This window comes from Rousettus aegyptiacus, unplaced genomic scaffold (genome assembly GCF_014176215.1).
Source record: "Rousettus aegyptiacus isolate mRouAeg1 unplaced genomic scaffold, mRouAeg1.p scaffold_m13_p_2, whole genome shotgun sequence".
Lineage (NCBI taxonomy): Eukaryota > Metazoa > Chordata > Mammalia > Chiroptera > Pteropodidae > Rousettus > Rousettus aegyptiacus.
In genome coordinates, this window is record NW_023416295.1 from 84,053,606 (window position 1) to 84,076,272 (window position 22,667).

At 52.1% G+C, this 22,667-nt stretch overlaps 1 protein-coding gene across 2 annotated transcripts in view; it reads left to right on the plus strand.

Moving 5' to 3' along the window:
- GLI2 (GLI family zinc finger 2) overlaps positions 1–22,667 on the plus strand; it is a 239,832-nt gene that overhangs the window by 40,717 nt on the left and 176,448 nt on the right. Inside the window, exon 2 of one of the 2 annotated variants that reach the window (XM_036236014.1) lies at positions 21,062–21,242. The exons of the other annotated variant lie outside the window; for it this stretch is intronic. Within the exon in view, the coding sequence (XP_036091907.1) occupies positions 21,092–21,242 (151 nt within the window). The 5' untranslated portion in view covers positions 21,062–21,091. The remainder of the gene's footprint in view (positions 1–21,061; positions 21,243–22,667) is intronic. 2 annotated transcript variants of the gene reach the window in all.

Here is a 22,667-nt window from a genome sequence, read left to right on the forward strand (position 1 = left end):
ACAGGGAAGCTACCAGGCATGGTGGGAAGCACCAGAGGCTTTGTGAGGTATGCTCCTGGTTATGGCAGTGGAAGAGTTAAGGTGAACCAGTGGAGGGGCATAGCCCCAGGTCCAGAACCGGGTCTGGGCACCTGGGCCACCAGCCTTGCCTGAGCTGGTGGATGCTTCAGGGGAAATGGAAGGTGGAGAATCTGTGTTAAGAGACCCCGTAGTGATTGTACCAGGAGCCAGGCTCTCAGGGCAGCAGAAGGCACAGGGAAGAACGTACACTTGCCCCCCTCACACACGCCGGCCACTCCCTGTGTAAAATGAAAGCGAAGGCGCTGTCTTCCGCGTGCCGGCGTGTGCCAGCGCTGTGTGAGTACGGTATGCGCTGGCTGTGCAAATTACTCGCAGACATGCAGACAGACGTACCTCCACCCTGTGAAATCAGTACCGTTTTTCCTCCATTCTACAAATCAGCGAATTGTAGTTCAGGAAGGTGAGCTATTTTCTGAAGGTTCTATAGAAAGGCTGGCTAGTCCAATAGCCTCCTGAGACAAATTATGACCAGGGGTCTTGCCCAGGGGTGAGATCCCTGCTAAGGCTGAGCAGTGGGGCCAGGACCGTCTACAGCCAGTGCCTGGCTTATAGGCTTCTTGGGCAGCCTTGAAAACTACCGGCATTGATGTCTAGCACACTGGTGCTTGGGAGAAAAGTGCCACAAAGTCTGAACACTGGACTTGGAGGAGGCATTGGGACTGACTAACCTGGAACCATGCCTGGGGCATCTGGAGCCATGGCCTGGAGGGCCCAAGCCCAATGTGTCTGCCATCTTCCCTGCCCATCAAGAGGATATAGACTCGTGTGGTTCAGTCATAATCATGGCTCACACTTACTGAGGGCTTTCTCTGTGCTGGGTATCTAACTCACCCTTTACATGGGGAAAACTGATGCACAGAAAAGTTAACTAGCTTGCCCATGGCACACAGCAAATAAGGGGCAGGGCTGCGTTAGACTCTCAGGCAGCTTGAGCCCTAACCCTCGCTCTTTAACCACTCTGTAGTCCTGCCTCCCCGGGCCAGGACCTGCCCCTCATGCTCTGTTCTCCTTACCAAACCTTGCAGAGGACAGGTCTGAACTGTCTGAGGTCAGAAAGTGTAAATATGTGTGAGAGTGTGTTTGAGTGGGTGTGTGTGTTTGTGTCATGGGTGTGCTTGTGTTTAGGGAAACAGGGAAGGAAAACAACACATGCATCTCTTCTCAGCCCAGTAGACATCACTGCATGGTGAAAGAATGTGGATTCAGCCAAACATTTTTTTTCTTCGTAGTACATAAACACTTTTGGGTTTCTCAGTTCTCAGAAAGGCTTCTACTACTCAGGCCTTACTTAGCAGTTATCACTGAAAGGGGAAGTCTGATGTGAACACACACACACACACACGCGCGCGCGCGTGCGCGCGTGCATATGCGGACACCCTTTAGCAGCTGGAAAGACTGTCCTTGAATTCAAATGAGGAAGACGTGTTGAGACCAACTTCTGGTTGCTGGGCTCCGGTGAGGAGATTGGAAGCCATGCCAGCCACATGCTGTCTTCTGTTCTTTCCTTTTGATAAGCAGAGACAGCCATCTCTGTGACACACAGCGCCCTGGCTGTCTGTCCCATTGCTGGATGTGAAGGAAGGTAAGGAGGAAGAAAGAAAGGAATAATAGAAAGAGTAAGAGATAAGGGAGAAGGGAAAGACACACATCACAGACAAATGACAGCTCAAGGCAGACCCTGTAGAGGTCTTTCCAGGGGTAGCTGCCATTCACTCTACTTCCCCTGAAAGAGTAGGGAGTTTCTAGCAGGCAGGTGGTGTGGGATCTGAGGGGATAATGGGATGAAGGGAGGCCCAGGTACCCCACGGAACAGATGGTATCACTGTCAACTATAGACAGGAAACTACAGCTCTGGGAGGTGAAGCCTCCTGCCAGGGTCTCTCAGCTGATGGCAGTGCCTGGCCTGGGAGCCGCATCTGCCTGACACCAGCCAAGCTGTCACCTCTCAGTAGGAGCACACTGTTCCTTTGGTACAGGTACCCACAACCTTCTCAGATGGCCTCTAACACATGCTTCTGAGTGGGGAGACTTCAACACCCTGGAGATTAGATGGCCCTGCCCTTTAGCAGAGGTTACAATAACAGTGACTTGCTGGTAGACTTGCCCTCCAGCCCACCCTCACAGCCTATATACCTCTTTCAGTGTTCAGAAACTGCAAGGTCAGGAGCTTCACCCGGTACAGGTAAAGTAGGGGCTTGTGCAGGACCTACGAGCCATCTGGAATATGCCATTGGTTTGCCAAGTACCAAGGAACATTTATATCGTGATAGAAAGTCTCACTGTAAATTCACATTGATCATATCGCTCCTTTGCCTAAAGACCTTCATTGGCTCCCCAGGTCCCTCAGAATAAAACCCATACTCCTGGCCTGGCACAGCCTCTCTCTCCCTGTGGCCCTGCCCACTCCGCTCTTCTTTTCAGCTGTCCCCTGCCAGCTGCACATCTTGACACCCAGTCTCACCTTTCCTGGCTGCTGCCTGTCAGCTTTGCTGTGAGTGCCCCGAGGGCAGTCTCCACAGGTGGCAAATTCCAAGGGTCTTGTGTCCTCAAGACCTGGCCCATAGACCCAGAAATGTGTTGAGAACAGAGCTGGCAGCCAGGCCTTGGCTTCTTGCTGGTTCTTCCCCAGTGTCCTGTGAGCCAAGCCGGTGGGTCAGCGGTCTAGCTCCACTAGAGGCTCGTCTCTCAGCCCCTGGTTTCCTTAGCAGTGGCTTCATCTCCCTACTCCTGCACTGCTCAGTGTTCTCCTTTGCTCGGAACCTCGGTTCCAGCATGTAAACCCCAGCTCGCAGAGCCCTGGAAGTTGTCTCATCTGACACGCACATGTTAGAGATGTGGAAACCAAGGCTCTGAGAGGAAGGCGGATTCTCCAGGCAGTTCATGGCAGAGAAGGCTCACAGAGCCCAGTTCCCCTGGCCAGTGAAGCCCTGTGTCGAGCTCTCTAGAGGGTTTCTGATGCATTTCTGAGCAACACAGTCTCCAGAGGCTCTCACCGTGACCCCTGTCCCACCTCTTCCCAGAGCTGTCAGGCTGTTGGCTGCACCCGTGGCATCCCCAGCTGTCTCGGGGCCTGGAGCTGGCTCACCCTCCGCTCTGAGGCACCCAAGTCCTGAGTGGCTTCAACGTGTCACTCGCATGTCTCTTGCACTTGGCATAAATTTCTCTTTGCGCAGTTTCCTCGTCTGGAAAAGGAGACACTAGCTGTGCCCCCCTGGGCTGTCGGGAGGATGAGATGAGAGGACAGAAGGTAAGTGCCCAGCAGAAGCTAGGCATTCAGTGGCTGCCACTGGCCTGGCCTCCCCCAACCTGCCCGCCCTCTGTGGGGGTCAGTCTGTTGTGCGGGGAGGAATGCCTGTGGTAAATGGCCTGAGATGAGGGGGACTTCTCAGAAGAACAGGGCTGGGGCTTTGGAGTCAAACCCGACCGTGCTGCCACTGTCTCTGTGACTCTAGGCCGTAAGTGTTAGCCTCTTATGGGGATCATAATAGTACCATCCTCACAGGAAGTCAAAATGCAAAGGAGGTGGACATGAGATGACGTAGGAGGAGCTCCTGTATGGGAAGTGGCCCGCTAGGTATTTAACCCTTCACCTCAGTTTTCTTTTAGATATCTCAAAGATGTCATTTTAACAAAGCCTCGTGGAAATGGAGAAACAGAACCTACACAGATAGCCTCTTAGTGGTGGCATTTCAGACACTGGGGAGGAGTTAAAGAAAGGTGGTGGCCTATTGGAAGGAGCACTCATGCTGACGCCAGGAGACCTGGGTTTGAGTGTGACGTCACTTCAGCACGTGGCTGGAACTCTCTGAGTACAGCTTTTCCCTCTGAAGGGGATACTGGCATCTGCCTAGCAGGTGCCCAGTAGCTACGGATGGATGGACACTTGGTCACTGGAGGCAAGAACAGCACTCTCAGCTTTATTATTGGGGGCTCTCCTTCCACTCCTAATGATTCTGCCGCTCTGTGAGGAGTGTGAATACATTCCCAGAAGTCCTTATCTTTCTTGGGGTCCCCTCATCTGGTTTGGGAGAGGTGATAAAGCATATCCAGTCCCTTTTGAGGAAGGAAGCGGATGTTTTTTGCTTCACGTCAGCTCCTGCTTTCTCTTCCCGAAATCATCTCCACTCTTGCCTTTTCTGAATCTTCTGCTTCCTTTCTGAGCCTTCCACATCTGTCACTCTGTGGCCATTCTCTCTCCTGGAAACAAGGAGGGGAAGGTGGACAGGGGCCCACAGGGCCCGCTCCACTTCGGAGGGTCTCGCAAAGGCCCTCCCAGACCTGGTAGCGCTGTAGCCCTCGTGAGGCCTGGGTTCTAGGCGGGGATGGTTCAGAGGCACTGGCCCTGGTGCTCCGGCCAAGCATAAGGAAGAATAAAACAGCCTAATTCTCAGCTTTTAAACATTTTTCTCTAGGGACAACTAAAGTTGGCCCCGGTGAGAGGGGTAGTGTGGAAGGAGTGGTTATCCGTTCATATTGTGGGGAGACTGACATTTTGAGAGCTTTTTGAAAATATTTTTGATAATTTAATTTTGGTGCTCCCTAAGATTTGGGGCCAGCCTGGGGCAAGGTCTCTGGGCTGCAGCCTCATCAGGAGGGGATCTGCCAGCCCAGTTTCCTGGCTTCCGAAGGGGAGGGTCCTCACTTAGGATGGGGAATCAGGCTCCCTGCTGGATGCTGGACCCAGTGGGGGCTGTGGAAGCTGGTCAGACCACGGGCTGTGTCTCCACTGCCTCACTCCTCTCAGTCTTGGCTTCTGCTCTGAAAAGAGGGAGGTGGTGACAGTTCGGCGTGAAATTAGAGGGAGTGGAGCTTGCTCTGGCGGGCGCTGAAGGGAGGGTCTGCTCTGTGGGCTGTCGAGTCGGGTAGGCCACCTTCCTCCTTCTCCCTGTTGGGGTTGGTGCCCTGGGAGCGGCGACCCCCATTCCAAGGCCTGGGGGGCTCCCCTGAGAACTGGCAGAGGACACGGTCACTTTTTCCTATACCCGTTTCCTTAATGGCCAGAAGCAAGTCTAGACTTGTAGTTTCTCCTGTTATTTTCTCTACAGTCATTAATAAATAGCATTTTAATGGGATAAAAAAGCCAGTATAAACTTTTACATTGAAGATCATTGCCAAAACCCTGCATTACCCCAAATCCCATCATCCTAACAAGAGATTTTTAACCCTGTAAATTGTCTTCCCCATGCACACACGTTCTCTTTATTTTAATTATCGTGTGCATTCTGCATCGTTTTATTTTCACTTACCTTTCATGTTAAATATTTCTGTATTTCTGTGTCTTCATAACAGTGGCCTAAGGTAGCTGTGGTACCATCCCACTGTGTTGCTGTAATACTGATATGTTACATGTGATTTCCCTCCTGTTAGTATGGCTATTGCTGCCGGCATTTGCAAGTGTAGCTATTCCTGCAATGAACATTCCACCTCACTGTCCCTTCTGACTTGTGACAGTATCAGGGAGACAGTCTGGGGACTTAAAGAAGGCGGTAGGCTTCCAGCAGTCATCTGGATAGCTAGGGTTCTGCTCTCTGGAACATTCTAAAACCAGACCATCTCCTTTGGTTTATGCCTGTTGTGTCTGAAGTGCTGTACTCGTGAATTCATTTGCAATAATCCTGAAATATAATTTTTAGCTCCATTTTCCACTTAGAAATTCTGAAGTGAGCAGAAGCTGGGTCACTTTGCCTGCAGTTTCCAGCAAGAGGCCAACCCAGGCCTCAGATTCAGTGTTTCATCACACTGCCTCTCCTTACAGCAAAAGGTAGTGAGCTCCCCATCCCCGAGGGTTATTCAAGCAGAAGTTAGATGACAACGTGTGTTGAATACTCTAGATCGGCATTTCTCAAGAGTGACACCTTCGGTATTTTGGCTGAGTAAGTCTCTGTCGTGGAGGCCGTCCTGGTTGTTGTAGGGTGTTCAGCGGCATTCCTGGTTTCTGCCCACCAGTTGCTAGTAGCACAATCTGGAAACGATAAAAAATTTTTCTAACATTGCCAAATGTCTTCTTGGGGGCAAATTTGCCCCCAGTTGAAAATAGCTGCTGTAGAGGGTTCCTGAGTAGGACGAGAGGTTGACTTCCGGATGGATCTCTGAGGATCTCTGGGACCTCCACGAGGACCCTGCCTGACGAGATCCTTTGGTGAACTGTGTCCCTGTCAACAGGTGGTTGACTGGGCGTGGCGACAACATCGTGGACAGAGGCACTGGATCCAGGAGCTGGAAAATTGCCTGTTTGAATGGGCAGACTTGATGTTGGGGAGCAAAGCCTTGCAATCATTAGATGTGCCCTGGATGGGGGAAGCCCAGCTCCCAGTAATGACTGAGGGTGACAGTCGGTGATCAAGGGGCACCTAAACCTGTTAACTCTTTCTGTGGCTTCTTGCTGGTTTGGAGGACTCCATTCGAGGAAGTCCTGTGTGTCACCATGGCCTGTCACCTGGGAAGGGGACATCCGTGAACACTTTCCCAGGGACAGTCTTGGTTGGGGAGCCCAGAAGCAGAGCTCACCTGTGGCACCTCCATCACACGTCAGGCCTGCAGTGGAGCGGTGGGAGACTGTGACCTGCGGGGCTGGGGCTGCGTGTCCACTCAGGCTTTAGAGAGTACTCATTTCCTCTCCGGAAGCCTTCCAAAGGCCCAAGGAACAAAGGGGCCTGATTGAGTGTGTCTTGGAGAGCTTCATCGAAAGGAGGGAAAAACAACCAGCAGCACACACTACAAAGCCACTTAATTTTTGCGTATGGTGTCATGCCAAGAAACGCTGAAGTGCAGGAGCAGGCAGAGAGATGTGTTTCTTTTATCAGGAGGGTGTGGACCTACAGTCAGAGCCAAGGACAGCCGTCAGCAAAACGGTTGTGGGTTGTTGGCACTCCATCCCCACAGTTTCTCCCTTTACTCCCCTCCCTCCTCCTCCCTCTACTTAGGGAAAGGAACCTTTAATGTGATAACCACTTAAGGCCTGACCTTATTCTAGGGCAGTTTGCATTTTAATAGGCTGTTCTTGAAAACTAAAAAGTTTCAAAGAAGTGACTGGCTAATGGTAGAATTTCATATAATGAGTAGGGATTATTTATTTTAGCCATTGAGATCTGTCTGGCACTTTCTAAGATATGAGCAACCAGCTAGGTTGCCTCTTTTTGTTAGGTTCTCAGAGTCAGTTAAGTAACCGTTACTTGCTATCTACTGTGTGGCAGCCTCTAGTGGGCATGGTTTGGGGACAGTCCAGGAGACAGCTCATTCAGAACACTGGGTTCACTCTGATGCCTCTCACTGAATGCATTTTTATGGGACATTGACTATGTGACTGGTGGTGTGTTGGGATGGGAGTGGCCCAGATGGTTATGTGGATTTTAAAGGTCTCCCTGACAGCTGTGCTGTGGACACCCAGGTTGATGTGGGGCCTGCAGGAACACCATACCAGCATGGTGTAGGAGCACTGGGAAACATTCGTGGGGCAGGTGACACCAGCCTTAACTTTAAAGGTGTAAGCAGGAGTTCATTAGGGAGGGGTGGGGAGAGAGGTGTTTCTGGGGAAAGAGTCTGAGCATAGAGGTAGTGTCTGGGGGTTGCAGACTTCTGGACCTACCCCCGTGTAGAGGGCGAGATGTGAGTTGGTGGCATTGAGGCCAAGGAGGCAGGGAGGACCCAGGCCTTGGGGGTTTGCTGTGCCCAGATGTGAGTTTGGATATTTTCTCATAGGCACAGGGGGCCACCAAAGGCAAATGCTCATTTTCTGCTGGACACTGACCTCCAAGACTCAGAGCCACAGGGCCTCTTGCTTGCCCTGCCTCCTGCTTGCTGCCCAGACACTGCCCTCCATCTGCTGTGGTCTCCTCTGCTTTAGCAGACCATTCTGGACCTGACATGTCCTCATTTGGAAAATGCTATTCACCCCTTCCTTCAAGAAGCCTTCCCTGACCTCCCTCAGGCTAGCCAAGGTTCCCTACAGCCCCCTGAGCTTAACTCTCTATTAGGAAGCTTGTTCTGGGTCATCATCATTTATTTCTCTTGCTGACCGTCTCCCTCCTTGGGCTGGGAGCTCTGGGAGAGTAGTACTGTGTTTAATTCACCTCTGTTGTCTAGGTGGCAGTCGTAGGCTTAGCAGACAGCAGGCCCTCAGGAATGTGTGCCACCTGAAGGAAGAATGCTTGATTCAAGTCTTGGAGCCCTTAGAACTTCCCCAGACTCTCTGGGCAGATGCCCAGGCTACAGCTAACCCGCACAGAGCTAGGCTGGGTGTCAGGGTACTAGGCTTGGGGGCCCAGACACCTGGTTTAGGCTAGGTCAGTGACTGCCAGGAGACAGGAAGGCCATATGAGGGCACATGGGCTCCTGGGCATATAGGAAAAAGAGCGGGGCCTGGGGGAAGCTGGACTGTGCAGGGTTGAGGCTCACCAGGGGACAGCTTAGCAGGCAGGCCTGGGGTACCTTTCTTCCACCTCATGCCAGCCAAAGGCAGGACACTCCTATTGGCTTCACTCACCAGAGTGGTTCTGGCCGTTGGTTGTTGGCGAAGTTTGAGTAAAGAAGCCTGGCAGAGGCACAGACAGAAGGGCTGGGTGTGGGCATCACCTGGAAGGTGTGGGGAGAGCCGTAGCTGGGCAAGTCAGAGCAGGGTGCTGCACAAACCGAACCAGGAAGCTAGGCCACCCACCGGCCTGGTTCACCCCAGAGCCTTGAGAGGTAGAGCAGCAGCCCCAAATCTGCAGGCAGCCCTCCCCACCCCTGCCCTGCCTCTACCCCAGGCTCAGCACCACCCATGAAGAGGGTGACCTCAGGCCTTGGAGATTGTTGGTGCTCAGTATACAGTTGCTGGATCATGAATGCAGGTCGCTGGGGTCCATTTGCTTGGATCCTGTCTGTGCTCCCCACATGCCAGAATTCCTGTTTCTACTAATTCTGGCATGACACACACTCCCTGGGGGTCTGGGCTGCTCATGTCACAGGTAGGGTACTGAGCCCAGAGATGAGGGATACCCTCCCAGATTTGCACATTGAGTTAGGATGCAATGCTGCTGGGGATGGGGGCGGGGAGGCAGGGTGGTAATGTGGTCAGTTGAGGACAGCCCCTTTGCACCATTGGCAAGGGACTGCTCTTTATCTGAACAGGCTGGCCGAGGGCTGGACGAGATGACTTTGAGAGGTCTCCTTGAGAGCCCCCTTTTTGGTGCTAGACTTCCAGATCAGGGGAGAAGATCGAAGCGGTTAGGAAGATGTAGTTTTGGGCTCTAGAGTGGTTCCTTGCAAGTCAGCTTCATGATCTCAAGGGTCCTCAGCAAGGTTGAAGCAGAGAACTCAAACCAAGGTTTTCTCAGCTTTGGATGGGTTCAGTGAGTCCCAGAGCACACCCCTAAGTTCTGAGGGGCAGCAGTGGAGGAGGGGGAGCCTCTGCTCCTTGCAGCAACCTAGAACTGCCTCTGCTGCCCAGATGGGGTCCAGACTGCCCAGCCCCCTCCTCAAGAGAGCATCTGTGACTTGGGTCACTTGTGCCAAGATGTTTGAAGCTTTGATCTGGGTCTTCAAGCCTCCTACGTCCTACCTGGGCAAAGGCCTGGGTCCCCATGATCCCCTAGAGGCTGCGGTCTGGGTGATGACTGGGCGGGTTTAGGACAGCCACCTGCACCATGCCTTTGACTCTCAAAAGCTACTCCCTAGGCTGCATTTCTGCTGGCCCTTTTGAGTGTCTAGTGGCTCGAAAAGCATCTTTTAAGCAACGAGCGCTTGAGTTTTTATTATCTTGAAAATGGTGGGTACCTACAGCACCATAGGTGCTCAGTAATTTATAAACGAGTATAAGTACTGCACATAGCAATCTTTGCTCTCAAGGAATTTACATTTTAAGGGAAGGGCTGCATTCATATACCAGTAGCAATTTTACCCTGAAGACCTTCATAGCAGTGCTGGCAACCACTGCCTGAGGCAGACGTTATGACTAGATTACAGCACCCGCCTCCAAGCCAGCCTAGGCTCATCCTCTATGTGGCCCTCAGCCACACCCCCCCTCCCAGAATGCTAATGGTCACAAGAGCCATCCTGACCTTGTGGGGATGGGGGCCTGAAGGGAAGTTAAGAGGAGGGGAGGATTCTAGTAGGCTTAAGAGTCAGCATTTGTGCAGAGTCATCCATTGATGACTGAGCCTGCTTCTGGGTCGAGTATAATAGGGACCAGACATGTAAGCAGGTACTTAATTTAACTACAGTGCTATGGAACTTGACCTGAGGGGGCTTGAGATGGGACTACCCCTAACCTGGCCCTGTGGGAAGGTCAGCAGAGAGGACTTTGGGAAAATTGCATTGCAGGCAGAGGGAACAGTGTGACTACAGTGGGTGACATGTTAAAGAGCATGCTTGGGTGGGGAACTGGGTGGGCGTAGGAGTGGGGGAGTGAGCCTGGCGGGGCAGGTGAGGCAGATCCCAAGGTGAGATTTGGACCTCATTCTGTAGGCACATCCCTGTTTTTCTTGTACTTTTTTCCCCTCAGAGCCTCCTTAGGGATTTTCTCCACTCACTGGGCCTCTGTCCTTACTCCTCAACTCCCTCCCCAGTCTTGGATTAAAGGGGCCCCTTGCAGAGGCCTTGGTGCCCCAGTTCCTGTGTGCCAAGCCTGTTCCTGGCCATGCCTTGCCCAGCCCTGGGTTCCTGCCGAGGCCTTCCCACTGCAGCCTACCCAGGGCGGTCTGTTTTCCCTCCTTGGGGCAGAGGCGAAGCTTGTTTTTCCTCCCCGCTCAGGAATCGTGCCTCAGAAACACACAATGCAGCTGTTAAAATATCTGGGTCTGGCTGGGCAGCCACACAGTGGCCCCTTGTTCGCCTCGCAGAAGGCGGCCTCCTGGAGGAGCCAAGTTGGGAGCGTGCCTCTGCTGGAAGTGTGCTGGTGCGGGAGGCTGGGGGTGGGGGTCAGGGAGGGACCTCAGCCCTTTGGGGCTTCTGTAGCTTTGGGACTCTCCAAGGAGGAAGGGGATAGACAACGGACATTGCAATTGAGCAGGATGGCACGTTCCAAAAAGGTACTAACCTGAGACTTTCCACATTAAACTCTAGAGTCTGAGGCACTTGAGTGGTTGGGGGAGGGGCAGGAAGGAGATTGGAGAGGAAGGGGCTGTGACAGGCCAAATTGTCCAGTCTCCAGCAGGCCTCCTGTTGGTGAGGTGGCCCCCCAGCGCTGCCTGGGACAGGTCTTCTTGCCTCAGTGGGTAGGCAGGTGCCAGTCTTGCCCAGGCTGCATCGATGATAATGTTTGAGCTTGGCACTAGTTCGTGCCAGGCCTGCGCTTTCAGTCCTCGCCATTGTCATCCCCATTGTACAGATGAGGAGACCGAGGCTCTGGGACAGGTTGGTTCTCGTGGATGACTCCAGATGGAGCTGGAATTAGCATGTGGGCCTTCATTCTCCCCAGAGCTTGCACTCACTGTGCTCCCTCGGCACGCGCCAGCTGCCGATGTGCCAGGAGTGTCGTAACATTTCAGAAGCAGCACCAAGGAGCTCCGAATAAAACTCTGCGAGGGAAGGCCTTAGGGCAGGCTTGCCAGGTTTTGAAGCATGGCTTCCTTGGGTAGAGTGGAGATGAAAGAATGTTCTGGGCAGTAAAGCATGGGGCTGCAAAGGCAGGGGGAATGGAGATGGCCTTAGTGTTTTTGGGGAAAAAACCTGAGTACAAGTGAATGGAAGTCATGATGCCATCTGAAGTGTCAATCACAATGTAGCTCTTACCTACACTTTCCCAGGAAAAAAAAAAAAAAAGCATCCTACCCAGCTCCAGTCCTCCTGATACCCATCTCCTCTTATCTGGGGCTGCCTGCTGCAGGAAGGCCTGCATTTCCCATCGGGCCAAGCTGGCTGCTGTTCCGGCCCAGCAACTCAGTGAATTAGGGTTAATTATCTGTTTTCCTGCACACTGGCAAACCCAGGGGCTGGGCAAATGTGGAAGTTTTGTACACTCAGGGAGTGATAAAGAAGCAAGTGAACCCGCTAGGAGAGTGATTTTTGCATGGTACCCACCTCTCGCCACAGCAGGAGGGTGAGGGTTCTGCCCCACCTTCCAGGCCTCTTGTCTGAAGCTCCTGGAAGCACCTGGAAGTAGCTTGGATTGTGCGAGCCAGGAGGCTGTGTTGTGCTGCAGAAGCATGTCTAAGACCAGGAGACAAGAAGGTGCATTCTTTCTAAACCTCAGTCTCCCCCAGCCTGCCCTTCCCCGAGACCCTGTCAGCCGCACAGCTCCCCTTGAACTTGGTTTATCTCCCAATCTATTCTCCCTGTGAAAACGTTCTCTTTTTCTCCCTCCAGAATGTTCCAAGAGCACATGCTCATGCATCCCTTCCCGTGGAGTACCCTTCCCTTGCCTCTCTGCAGGCCAAGTTCAAGGGTCTTTTATTCCCTGTCCTGAAGCCACAGGGCAGATCGGATAGTCATCTGGAAACTCCTTTGGACCTCTGCAGTCAGTAGCCCTCTCTCATTGAGCTCCCAAAGGAATAAAGTCTCTGCTACTTATTTGACATTTAGCATATACTGCTAAATATGATGAACTCTATAAACTGTACCTTTTGACACCCCTATAATATTCCTTGCATGTGGGCAGGCATCTATATACTTAAAGAACTTGGTCGTGGTGGAAAAAGTAGAAAATCCCTGGGCTTCAAATCCAATGAACCTACATTGGAACATGAGCACCGCCACATGTTAGTTCTGTGACTTTGGGTGGGTTGCTTACTCTTTCTGGGCTTGTTTTACTGTAAAGTTAGGATCATGATATTGGCCCTTTGGGGTGGTAACGATGCCAGGCAGTGCGACATGAGGAGAGGAGCTGGCCCGATGTGGGCACCTACAGGTGTTTAGAGGTTCTGATCTTTTCTTTTTCTGATAACAAAGCTCTCAGTACCAGGAAGGGATTGTCCAAGGAATGATGGAACCATCTGAGGGGACCCTTCTTCTGAGTTATATAGGATTAAAGGCGCCACATGGTATACCATGGGAAATCTCAGAGGCACTCTGTTCTTTTCTGAAATTGTCTCCCTTCATTGTCCACACTGGGCAGCAGGCGGGCAGTAGGCCATGTGCCAAGCCCGCGCAGAGACAGGAGTCTGAGTTGGGGAAGGAGTGGCTACTGTGTGCCAGGGCCTCATTCACTAGCTGCATCTGAGGTTCCTGATTACCTTGGAAGGAAGCGTACACCACCCCGTCACTGTCTATGGGCTGGGGGCGGCTCGTATCCATGGCCTGGCCTTCTTCCCCATATGTGACCAGGCCAGGATCCCAAAGGTCTTCTACAGGCACTGGTTCCCCTCCTGAATTGTCCTCCTCCCCAGTGGCTGTAGGAGGCCCCAGCCAGGGTTTCACAAGGGGTGGGGCCAGCCCAGGCAGGAGCTGTGTGGTTCCCCTCCTAGTGTTGGGTCACCACCAGAAGAGGGAGGAGCCAGGGGACAAGGCTGTGGCAGGGCTGCTCTCCCCACCCCACTCTGGTGGTGGGAGGTCAGTTACAGGTCGAGAGCCCTGTCTGGCCCCAGGCCTTGAGCCCCGTGTTGTAGGCATGCCGCTGGGCCCCGGGTGCAGCCGTCTCACATAGGTCTTGTTTTCACCTATGGAGCCAAGGCAGGTGGACAGAGAAGTTGAAAACAGGTGCAGTGGGTGGGGGTGGGGGGCACACGCAGTCCCACACAGGCCCATTTAGCCTGCAGGAGCCCTGGACTTCCAGCTGGAAATTGGCCCAGCTGGAGAACAGTGCCTACCTGCAGAGGTTCTCCTGACTGGCCAACTCTGGGTCAAACTCCAATAGGGACCCAGTGTTTGGGGGGCTGCTGCTGTAATATGTGTTAATGCCTGTGTTGGGAAGGTTGACTGTCTTCTCAACCGCCCTGGGCAGTCAGGAGGATGCTCCATGTTATAGGGGGCGAAATGGAGGCTCAGAGAGGGGAAGGAACATGGCCAAAGACATACAGCTGATGTGGACTGCACTGGTCCAAGCATAAACATGTCTCTCACTTGTGAGAATAAAATATATACATATTTAAAAATAGAATTATTTTGTCCCAGCCACGAAGGGCAAGCAGATCATCCCTAGCTTAATGTAAGCCCAGGGCACCCTCACCTCACCCACTTCCCTTATAGAAGATGGAAGAGAGAGTGTCAGTTATGATCCAGGAAGGGCAGTGGAGCTGAGCCGAAGCCCATGTCTGGCGCCCTCATGCCTTCAACACAGGGAGTCACAACCGCCACCCCCCGCCCCCCTCAGTAGGTCAGGAGCACCCTTTAAAATGTCCATGTTACAGATGCCAACACCGAGGTGATGGGAGATGAAATGATTGGCACTCAGCCACTCAGGAAGGATACAGGATGAGCCGTTGGGACCTTGGGGCCAGCAGAGAGATTGAGAAAGAGAGAGAGGGGGAGGGAGGGAGTCCTGCTCTCTTTTCATGAGGTTATAATTATCATTACCTTTAATCTGTGTTGTGTTGGCAATGTGTTTCACTCCGGGAACTTTTCACATGTTTTATTTCATTTGATCTTAAAAATAATTCTGTGATCAAGGCAGGGTGGGCGTTTATCTCTAGTGTATGTGTGTGTGTTTGTGTGTATCTTTGTACACACACATGTGCATGTGAGTGTGCATCTCTTATGTAACTGTATGTATACACACGTGTCTATGTATGTATGGTATGTGACCATGTATGCATGTGTGACAGTGTGTATGTGTGCCCAAGAGCACACCTGTGACTGTATCATGTGAGCTTATGTGTATGATCTGAGTGTGTGTGCATGTGCATGCACACGTATGGCTGTGTATATGGTTGTATGTTCTATGTGCTCTGTGTGTGCACATGCATGCCTGTGTATATGGGGCCTGGGCGCACATATCATTGCTGAGAACAGAGAGGAGTAGCTGAGAACACCATGGCCCCAGCGTATCGGCAGCTGCTGGGGGGCGAGGTTTCATCTCTCTCCTGGAGATTGATTTCGCCCTGGGAAGATGCTCTAATTCCTGTGACTCACTCGTTAGAGGAGTTCAAAGCAACCAGGTGGCGGGGGGTGTCGGGACTTCAGGTTTCAGAGTGGTTCTCTTATTCTGCTCTGATAATTAATTTATTCTTCAAGTCAGTCTTTTTTTCAATCAGAGTTCTTAACCTTTTCTGTGCCATGGACCCATCCTCAGAAATATGCAGTAAATACCTAGAATAAAATATGTAGGATTATGAAAGGAACCAATTGTACGGATTGCAGTGATGAAATGTTTGAGGCAGCAGTGCAGTGCTGTGGTAATACGTGTGCTTATGTGCCGGTACAGCTGGCCAGGACAGGGGCTCTGATGACACCCTTTCATGCAACGCTGTGGCGAGCAGAGCCATTTCTGTGACATGGCATGGACACATCTGTGACTTGTGCTCACGGCAGGCTCACAGGCACTGTGGCTTGACGCTTGCTTTCATGCCTAAAGGAGACAGCAACGTTCAGTTCCGAGTGAATGAAGATAAAAATGTATTTTTTTTTCCATTCAAGTTATGTAGGCTTGTTGTAATTGGAACTTATAAATTATTTGTTCTGCACGAGGGTGTCTGGAAGTGACCTTATGAGCACCCCATGCAGTTTTTCTTAAACCTGCCTGTGATTCAGAAATATTCATGGGACTTTTAAAAAATGTGGCTATTTTGTTCCCCACCCTCCGCCTAGATCCATAGAATCAGAATCTCCAGGAGAAGGCCCAGGAATGCCTCCAGAGGTTCTTGGTGCTGCCGGTGCCCCCAGGGGGTGCCGAGGCCCAGAAGGGCAGGTGACTTGTGCGCAGTCCTCTGATGGAGAGGGGGCTCCTGCTGGCTCTGGGCCCATGCTTCTCCTTCCCTAAGTAGAGCCCCAAAAGTGTGGTCACATCTCCTCTTGTGAGTTGTTTGGATGTGCTAGAGCAGTGTGAGTGTCCTGAGCAAAGTTGGAGTGCTGACTCTCCTCCCGCTGGAAGGCCCCTCCTGTCCTGCAGCCTTTTGTGGAGTCTGTGGGAAATACCCCGCACAGACCATCAGGACCCCCAACTGAGAGGTCTGGGAACCCTGAGCCCAGCCCCCCTGCTGTCTCCAGGTGGCCTCTGGGGGCCCAGGTAAGGCTGTCAAGGAGGCTGAGACATCTGCCTCTGATCAGTGGAACTTCAGAGAGTGAAAGTGGCTGCCTGGGACCCTCGGCGCCTGGTGTTTACCCAGAAATTGCGCTAATCCTGCTAATTCCTATGATTTACACAGCCTCTCGGATCTGTCTGCTGCCTTCTTCCCCTGGGAGGGGAGGGGAGGGGAGGGGAGGGCAGTGGCTGATCTGTAGAAGATGGAGCCTGTGGTGTGGGGGCACTGCAGGGGCCTCCCCTGGCTGCGTCAGCTCCCCTCAGACCCTCATGGAACCCCAGGAGCTTCCGTGTGCACATCTGCTCCTGGGTTGTAGAAAGCAGTCTGGGTAGTGGGAATCTGAATAAATAGCTTTCCTCACCATACTCTGTTTACCTGGGCCTCTGGTGGCCTTGCCTTGAGACTTCGGGGTAGCCTTAGGCCGGAGGACCTGGCCCTAGACCTGCTCTTTCCCTCTGTGGAAAGCGGCCTCAGGCAGCTCACTTCCTCCTCTGTAAGAATCCTCTTTAAGGGATGATGACATCACTCTGACAACACAGCAGGGCAGGGTGGCGATGTTGGCGTGAGGGAGCTGCAGCCACTGTTCCCCAGGAACCTCCACAGCTTTTTTTTCACTCTTCTTTCCAGTCTTGTTTTGTCTCTTAACAGAAATTGACACAATCCCTGAGCATCTTTCTTTCCTTGGCATCCCTAGTGCTAAAGTCTTAAGGTTCTGAATTGTTGGCCTCAGTTTCCTCATCTGCATTTGAAGACATCTCCCAGGAGCCTGGGTTTGGTCACATGTGGTGACCCTGTGAGTGCCTTGAGTCCTCTGCTGGTTTCTCGTCCATTGAGCCCCATGCCTTCCAGATGCAGGCCTGGTTCCCTGTGCCACCTCATCCCATCAGCAAGGGGCCTGAGCACCTTCTCAGCTGGGCGTGGGGAACCAGGGTTGCATGGCTCAGCCCTCCCTGGAGGGTTCCCAGTTGAGCAGGGAGCCAGATGGGTGCATAGCATATTATGACCAGGCTGTGCAAGAGGTGCCATGATGGTGGGGGTGGGTCCAAACTCAGGGGAGGGACACCCAATTCATTTGGAAGTGGGTGTGGAGCCTACCCAGCTCCCAGCCTAGTGCGATGTGAGGTATGAAGCTGCTTGTCAGTAAAGAATTAAGGAATAAAAGTGAATGAATGTACAACTGCACACTCCTCCCCTGCCGCACCCCGATTAGCCTCAGCAGACAGGTGCTACCTGCAGGGCCATGGTGTTTGCAAGCAGCCCCAGACAGAACTTTAGCCTTTGGCCAGCCCTTGACTCGGCAGTCTACATCCACCGATCTCACTACCTTGAGGATGGCACTAGGACAAGGCCATGCCGAATACCGCTTCTGTCAGGCACAATGCACCCCATAAATGAGGGGCCCAACACTCAATTACTTCAAAGCCTACCAGGGAATTCTGGGACAAGTCCTTTTGTACTCCAGGATCCTCACTGGAGGGACAGCTCTCTCTGGTGTTTCAAGGCACACATTTGGGGCCAGACAGCCCAAGTTCAAGGCCAGAGTATCTTTGGGCAAGTTATTCAGCCTCTCTGAGCACTGATATCTTTCTCTAGAAAACATTGTGAGGATTAAGTGATATCACATTGGTAAAGTATTTGGCACCTGGTAAACACTTATTAAAAAGTTGTGTTGTTCCAGCTGATAATTTGGTTTTTGTTTTTACTTGCAAATTCAAGGTGTGTTTCAAAGTTGGGCCTAAATTTTTTCACCTGAGCTCTTGGGAGGAAAACTCAGGCTGTTCACAAAATCACTTGTATTTCTAAGAGCTGTGATGTCCTGCCACAAAAGTCCTCTTGTAGCTCTCTTTGACGGGCATTCCTGAGCAGCTGTTTTATGCCAGCCTGAGTGGGGAGCAGCTCCTGACCTGGAGGTGATGACGAATACAATAAGAGGGTGTCTGGTTGCTGCAAGGGTCCAGGAGTGGAAGTGATCATTACTAGAGAGGAGTGGAGGGCTTCCTGGAGGAGGTGACATCTGAATGGCATCTTGAAGGAAATGTAGGACTCTATCATACACAGAAAGTTGCTGGTGGGTGGCGTAATTCGAGCAGAATCCCTGGGAGCATAAAAGGGAGCTTGTGTGAATTGGAGGTGGGAAGAGGAGGCCTCAGGTAGACACAGGAAGACTTTATCTGAAGGTCAAGGGGCCTCAGCAAGGCCTTTGTCAAGAGAGGGATACAGTGAGATTTGGTTTTGAGGAAGGTGCCTGGCTTTTGAGCAGAGAACTACTTGAAGGGGGACCAAGTGGTGCAGAAGTTACCCAGGACCCACCCAGAAGGGAAGAATGCCTGGTACAGAGCAGCCAGCTGGGAGAGGCAGAACTGGAGAAGTGTTGGCAGTTGTAGCCGATCAGATGTGGGGGGAGAATGGTGGAAGGAGGAAGGTGACCCCAAGGTGCAGCTCAAGTGGCTGAGAGGGGGATTAGTTCCCTTGGCCAGGCTAAGGGAGCAGAGAAGGTGGAGGTCTGGGCTATTCAAAGAGTCTTAAAAAACAGATTATACAAATAGGCTTTAAGGATCAGGCAGTGATTCCTGAATCTTGAGGCCGAAGGAAACCCCATAACTCATCAAAATCCTCAAGAAGACTTCTCTGTCCCACATCTGCCTCGGGTTTTCTGGAGACAGATTTTTAAAGATTGTGGAAAGAGTATGGGCCAGTGCATGCAGACAAAACTAGGAGGTTCAGAACTTGGGCTGTTTGCTTGGCTTGCCGGCAGGACTGTGGACCATCTCTCATGCATCACACCTATTGTTCTCATGGACTCCAGCTTTCTACTTGGAAGGACACCAGAGTACTATGCTAATTTAGTAAAATGAAATTCTGGGGCCCGCAGATGTAGATTTAACCTTGAGGCCCCTGGGATGGAAGTGGTCACTGCCTTTGGTTCCTGCCACGCTGCAATCCACAAGTTCTCTGCTAGAGCGTTCCCTTCCCACAGGCACGAAAATCCGTCTACTTCCCCTCTGAAACAGCCACCACAGACCTCCTTGACTCTCTCCAGTTATTGCCCGCACCCTCTTTTTTTTTTTTTTTGCTGCTTTTACAGCAAAGGTTCCTGAGAGATAGCCTCTATTTCCACTTTCTTCCCACTCTCTCCCTGACCCCCACCCGGGCCCTAGTCACCACCATGTGACTACACCATCTCAGCTCTCAGGCCTTATCTTCTCAGTCTCTAGTAGCTTGTGATGGAGCTGATTGTTCCTCCTCTTTAAGGCATTTCTTTCTTTCTTGCGTTGGCTTCTAGGACCCCCACACTCTCCTGGTGTGTGTTTTCTTTCTCCTCCTCTCCTCCTCATATTGGCCTTTCCTGCTCACTCTCCTTGGTTGGTTTCTCCTCTTTATTTCTGACCTGAAAATGTTGGAATGCCCCTGTGGCTGCCATTTTCCCATCTCTCGCTTTTACCCCCTGAGCACTAACCTGCATTTCAGCAGTTTCTGCACGTCTTAATGGGCATCTCAAACTTAACATGGCCCAAACTGAGCTCCTGATTTCTGCCCTCGAATCTACTTCTCACCTACTGTGCATCCACCATCCATGCATCCAGGTGCAAATGGCACCACCATCCATGCATCCAGGTACTCAGTCAAAATTAGGAGCCATCTTTGACATCCCCCGTCTTTTAAAAAAAATCTTTCGAATTTCTACTCTCTAATGTTTGATACACATTCTGAATCAGCAGTATCTGCAAGTGAGGAAGCGTATCAGTAAAACACTTGCTGTGACCCACTACCAGCTGGAGACGGAGTGTTGCCCGTGCCCTGCATCCCTGGGGACTCTTCCCTTAGTCACGACAATGCCTCTCTCCATCACAGCCACATCCAAGCCCTAGCTAGTTCTGTCCTCTCTTCCTTCAGAGTGCGTCCACGTTCCACCACTGCCTCCTTACCCAAGCCACCATTGTACCTCCCTGGGTCACTGCAGTAGTGCCTCTCCCCCCAAATCTGTTTTCCTCACAATGGCAGAATGACCCCTTTACACTGAGTGGTGTCATGTCCCCCCTCCACTCAAAACCCTCCAGGGCCACCCAACTCCTTGCTGCTCCTCAAATAAGCCAGCCTCCTCCCTACTGGGCCTCTGCCCTCTGGCTGCCCTGGGCCTCCCGAGCCCTTCCTGTGGTGTGTGGTGTCCCATCCCGACCTCAGCGAGGCAAGCCCCTCCTCCCCTGCTGGAATCTGCCACTCTTTTTTCTCTTCCATGTTACCTCTCACTAACTGAAACCGAATATACATTTATTTCCTCCCTTATTTATTATCTATCTCTTAAGTAGAATGTAAACTCCATGCGTTGTATCTTCAGCACCAGGCACGATGCCTGCTTCCGAATAGGGACTTAAGACTATATTGACTAAGTGTGTGCAAGTGAATAAATTAGGAAAAACTTGTTGAATGAATGAGTGAATGAACATACACATGAATAAATGAAAGATAGAGGCTGGTGAGCAGGGAAGGGACTGGAAAACAATGGCTTTTCTTTTAGGACCCCTTAGTCGCTTTCACTCTCAATTTTATTTTTCTGTGATTCCTACTTGGAGAAGCCTGTGATTCTCACTTCATTTCTCAATGCAGTTCTTTTTGCTACTCACTACTCACAGCAGTAGGAACTTGTTGCTTAGGTTTTTAAAAATCTGGAGTAAAAGATAATGAAAATGTGCAGCTGTTGTCCGTGAGGTCGTTCAGAAGACCAGATGAATCTCAGAACTAATAATTCTCAAAATTAATTAAACCCTCCTTCCCAATTATGAGAGAATTGAGTTGGTTGCTTCAGCCGCACGCGGCGGCGGGGAATCTGGGTCGGCGTTCCCGGCTGGGTCTGGGGGCAGCGCTGGTGAGTGTCTTTGTCTTCTCCTTAGGGCTGCCACCCAGGACTATGAGCGGCTAAGATGGAGACGTCCACGTCAGCCACTGCCGCGGAGAAGAAGGAAGCCGAAAGCGCGATCCTGGAGGGCGCCGCTTTCCCCGACCCGGGCAGGAAGGCCTCTGCCCTGGCGGTGGCCACGGTGGCGGCAGCTGCGGCGGCAGCTGCCCAAGGAGGTACTTTCCGTTTTGCACACTTGGTGGGCAGCAGGGGTCTTTTTCATTAGCCCGTTAGGATTTAATTGGACCGGTGGCCGATGTCATCGGGCAGGCATGCTGGGTTTATGGCGGGTGAAGAGGAGGGCACCCCTGCTCACGGGGATCCCAGGCACTGTGACGGATGTCTGCGGGTTTTCCCAGAGGTCTGCTCACCCCCAGCCTCCAGGTTCCCCGGGGCCGGCCTGACTCAGACTCCAGCAGGAGGGCCTGAGAGCTGGAGAGGAAAGGGAAGTGAAGGGAGGCCGTGGTGGCTGACGCGTTCGGTTGGCACATCTGAGATGTTCCAGAGACTCTGCTTCTTTCTTGCCTCTGGCCCGCCAGGGACTATTTTGGAAAGTAATTGTCTCCTGATCCCTTTTGGCTGTAATTAAAGGGTCAGGTACAGAATTTAGTATCCTTAGGTGAATTTCTGGCCAACTTAATTATAACAGAAGGACTACACTGAGCCACAGCCTCTCATTTTACTGCCCCAAAGAGAAATACTCTACGGTTTCCACTGGTCTGTGCCAGCATCCCGGTGGGAAAGTTTGGCGGGAAGGCGAGACCTCCCCTTGTGTCTGCGCAGTCCATCTGGAGGCCACAAAACTATTTCTGTCTCTGAGGAGTGGAGAGACTTAGATTTCTTTTCTTTCCCTTTTTATTCAAGTGCATTTAGTCATGCCCTGTTGCTCTTGCTGTCTGAGCACAGTCCCGGGAGCAGCAGGAAATCTGCCTTGCCTTGGGTGGGGCGGGTGTGTGAGTGTGGGCGGCATCTCACACTTTGATGTGAATGGAGATCACGATGGGGGGGCTGTTCAAGTGCACTGCACCATTCAGTAAGTCGGGCGGGGCTATGGTTCTGCATTTCTAACCAGTGCTCATGATGCAGGTGCTGCTGCTGTCCACAGGCCATGCTGAGCACAGCTTGGGGCCAGAGCCCAGGGAATTGGAACCACACTCAGAATGGGTAGCAGTCAGTGTCTCCCAGAGTGAACTGGAGGACCTCTAGTTCATTGTTGCCACATTTATTTTTATTCCTCCCTGTGATTCTCAGTTAGAGGTCATTATTAGGCTGTGTGGCCCAGGTCAGGAGAGGGATATCCAAGGACCACCTTGTGCTTCCACAGGGAGGCAGGTGTTTGATTTCCTGACCTGGGTGACACCCCTTGAAGACAGGCTCTCTGGGTCTTCTCTCTGTGAGGAGGAGTTAGTGGCAGGTAGAAGAAGGAGCCAAAGCCCAGGGTGGAGTCCCACGAAGGGTGGTGTCCAGAGCCAGACATGAGGGGAGAGGAGGCCTGGGGGTAGGAGTCAAGTCCTCGCTTGGCTGTGTCTGCACATGGTCTGTTTCTTCCCCTGGGTCAGGGCCTACCCTGGCCTGTGGCACCTCCTCAAGCTGTCTCCCTG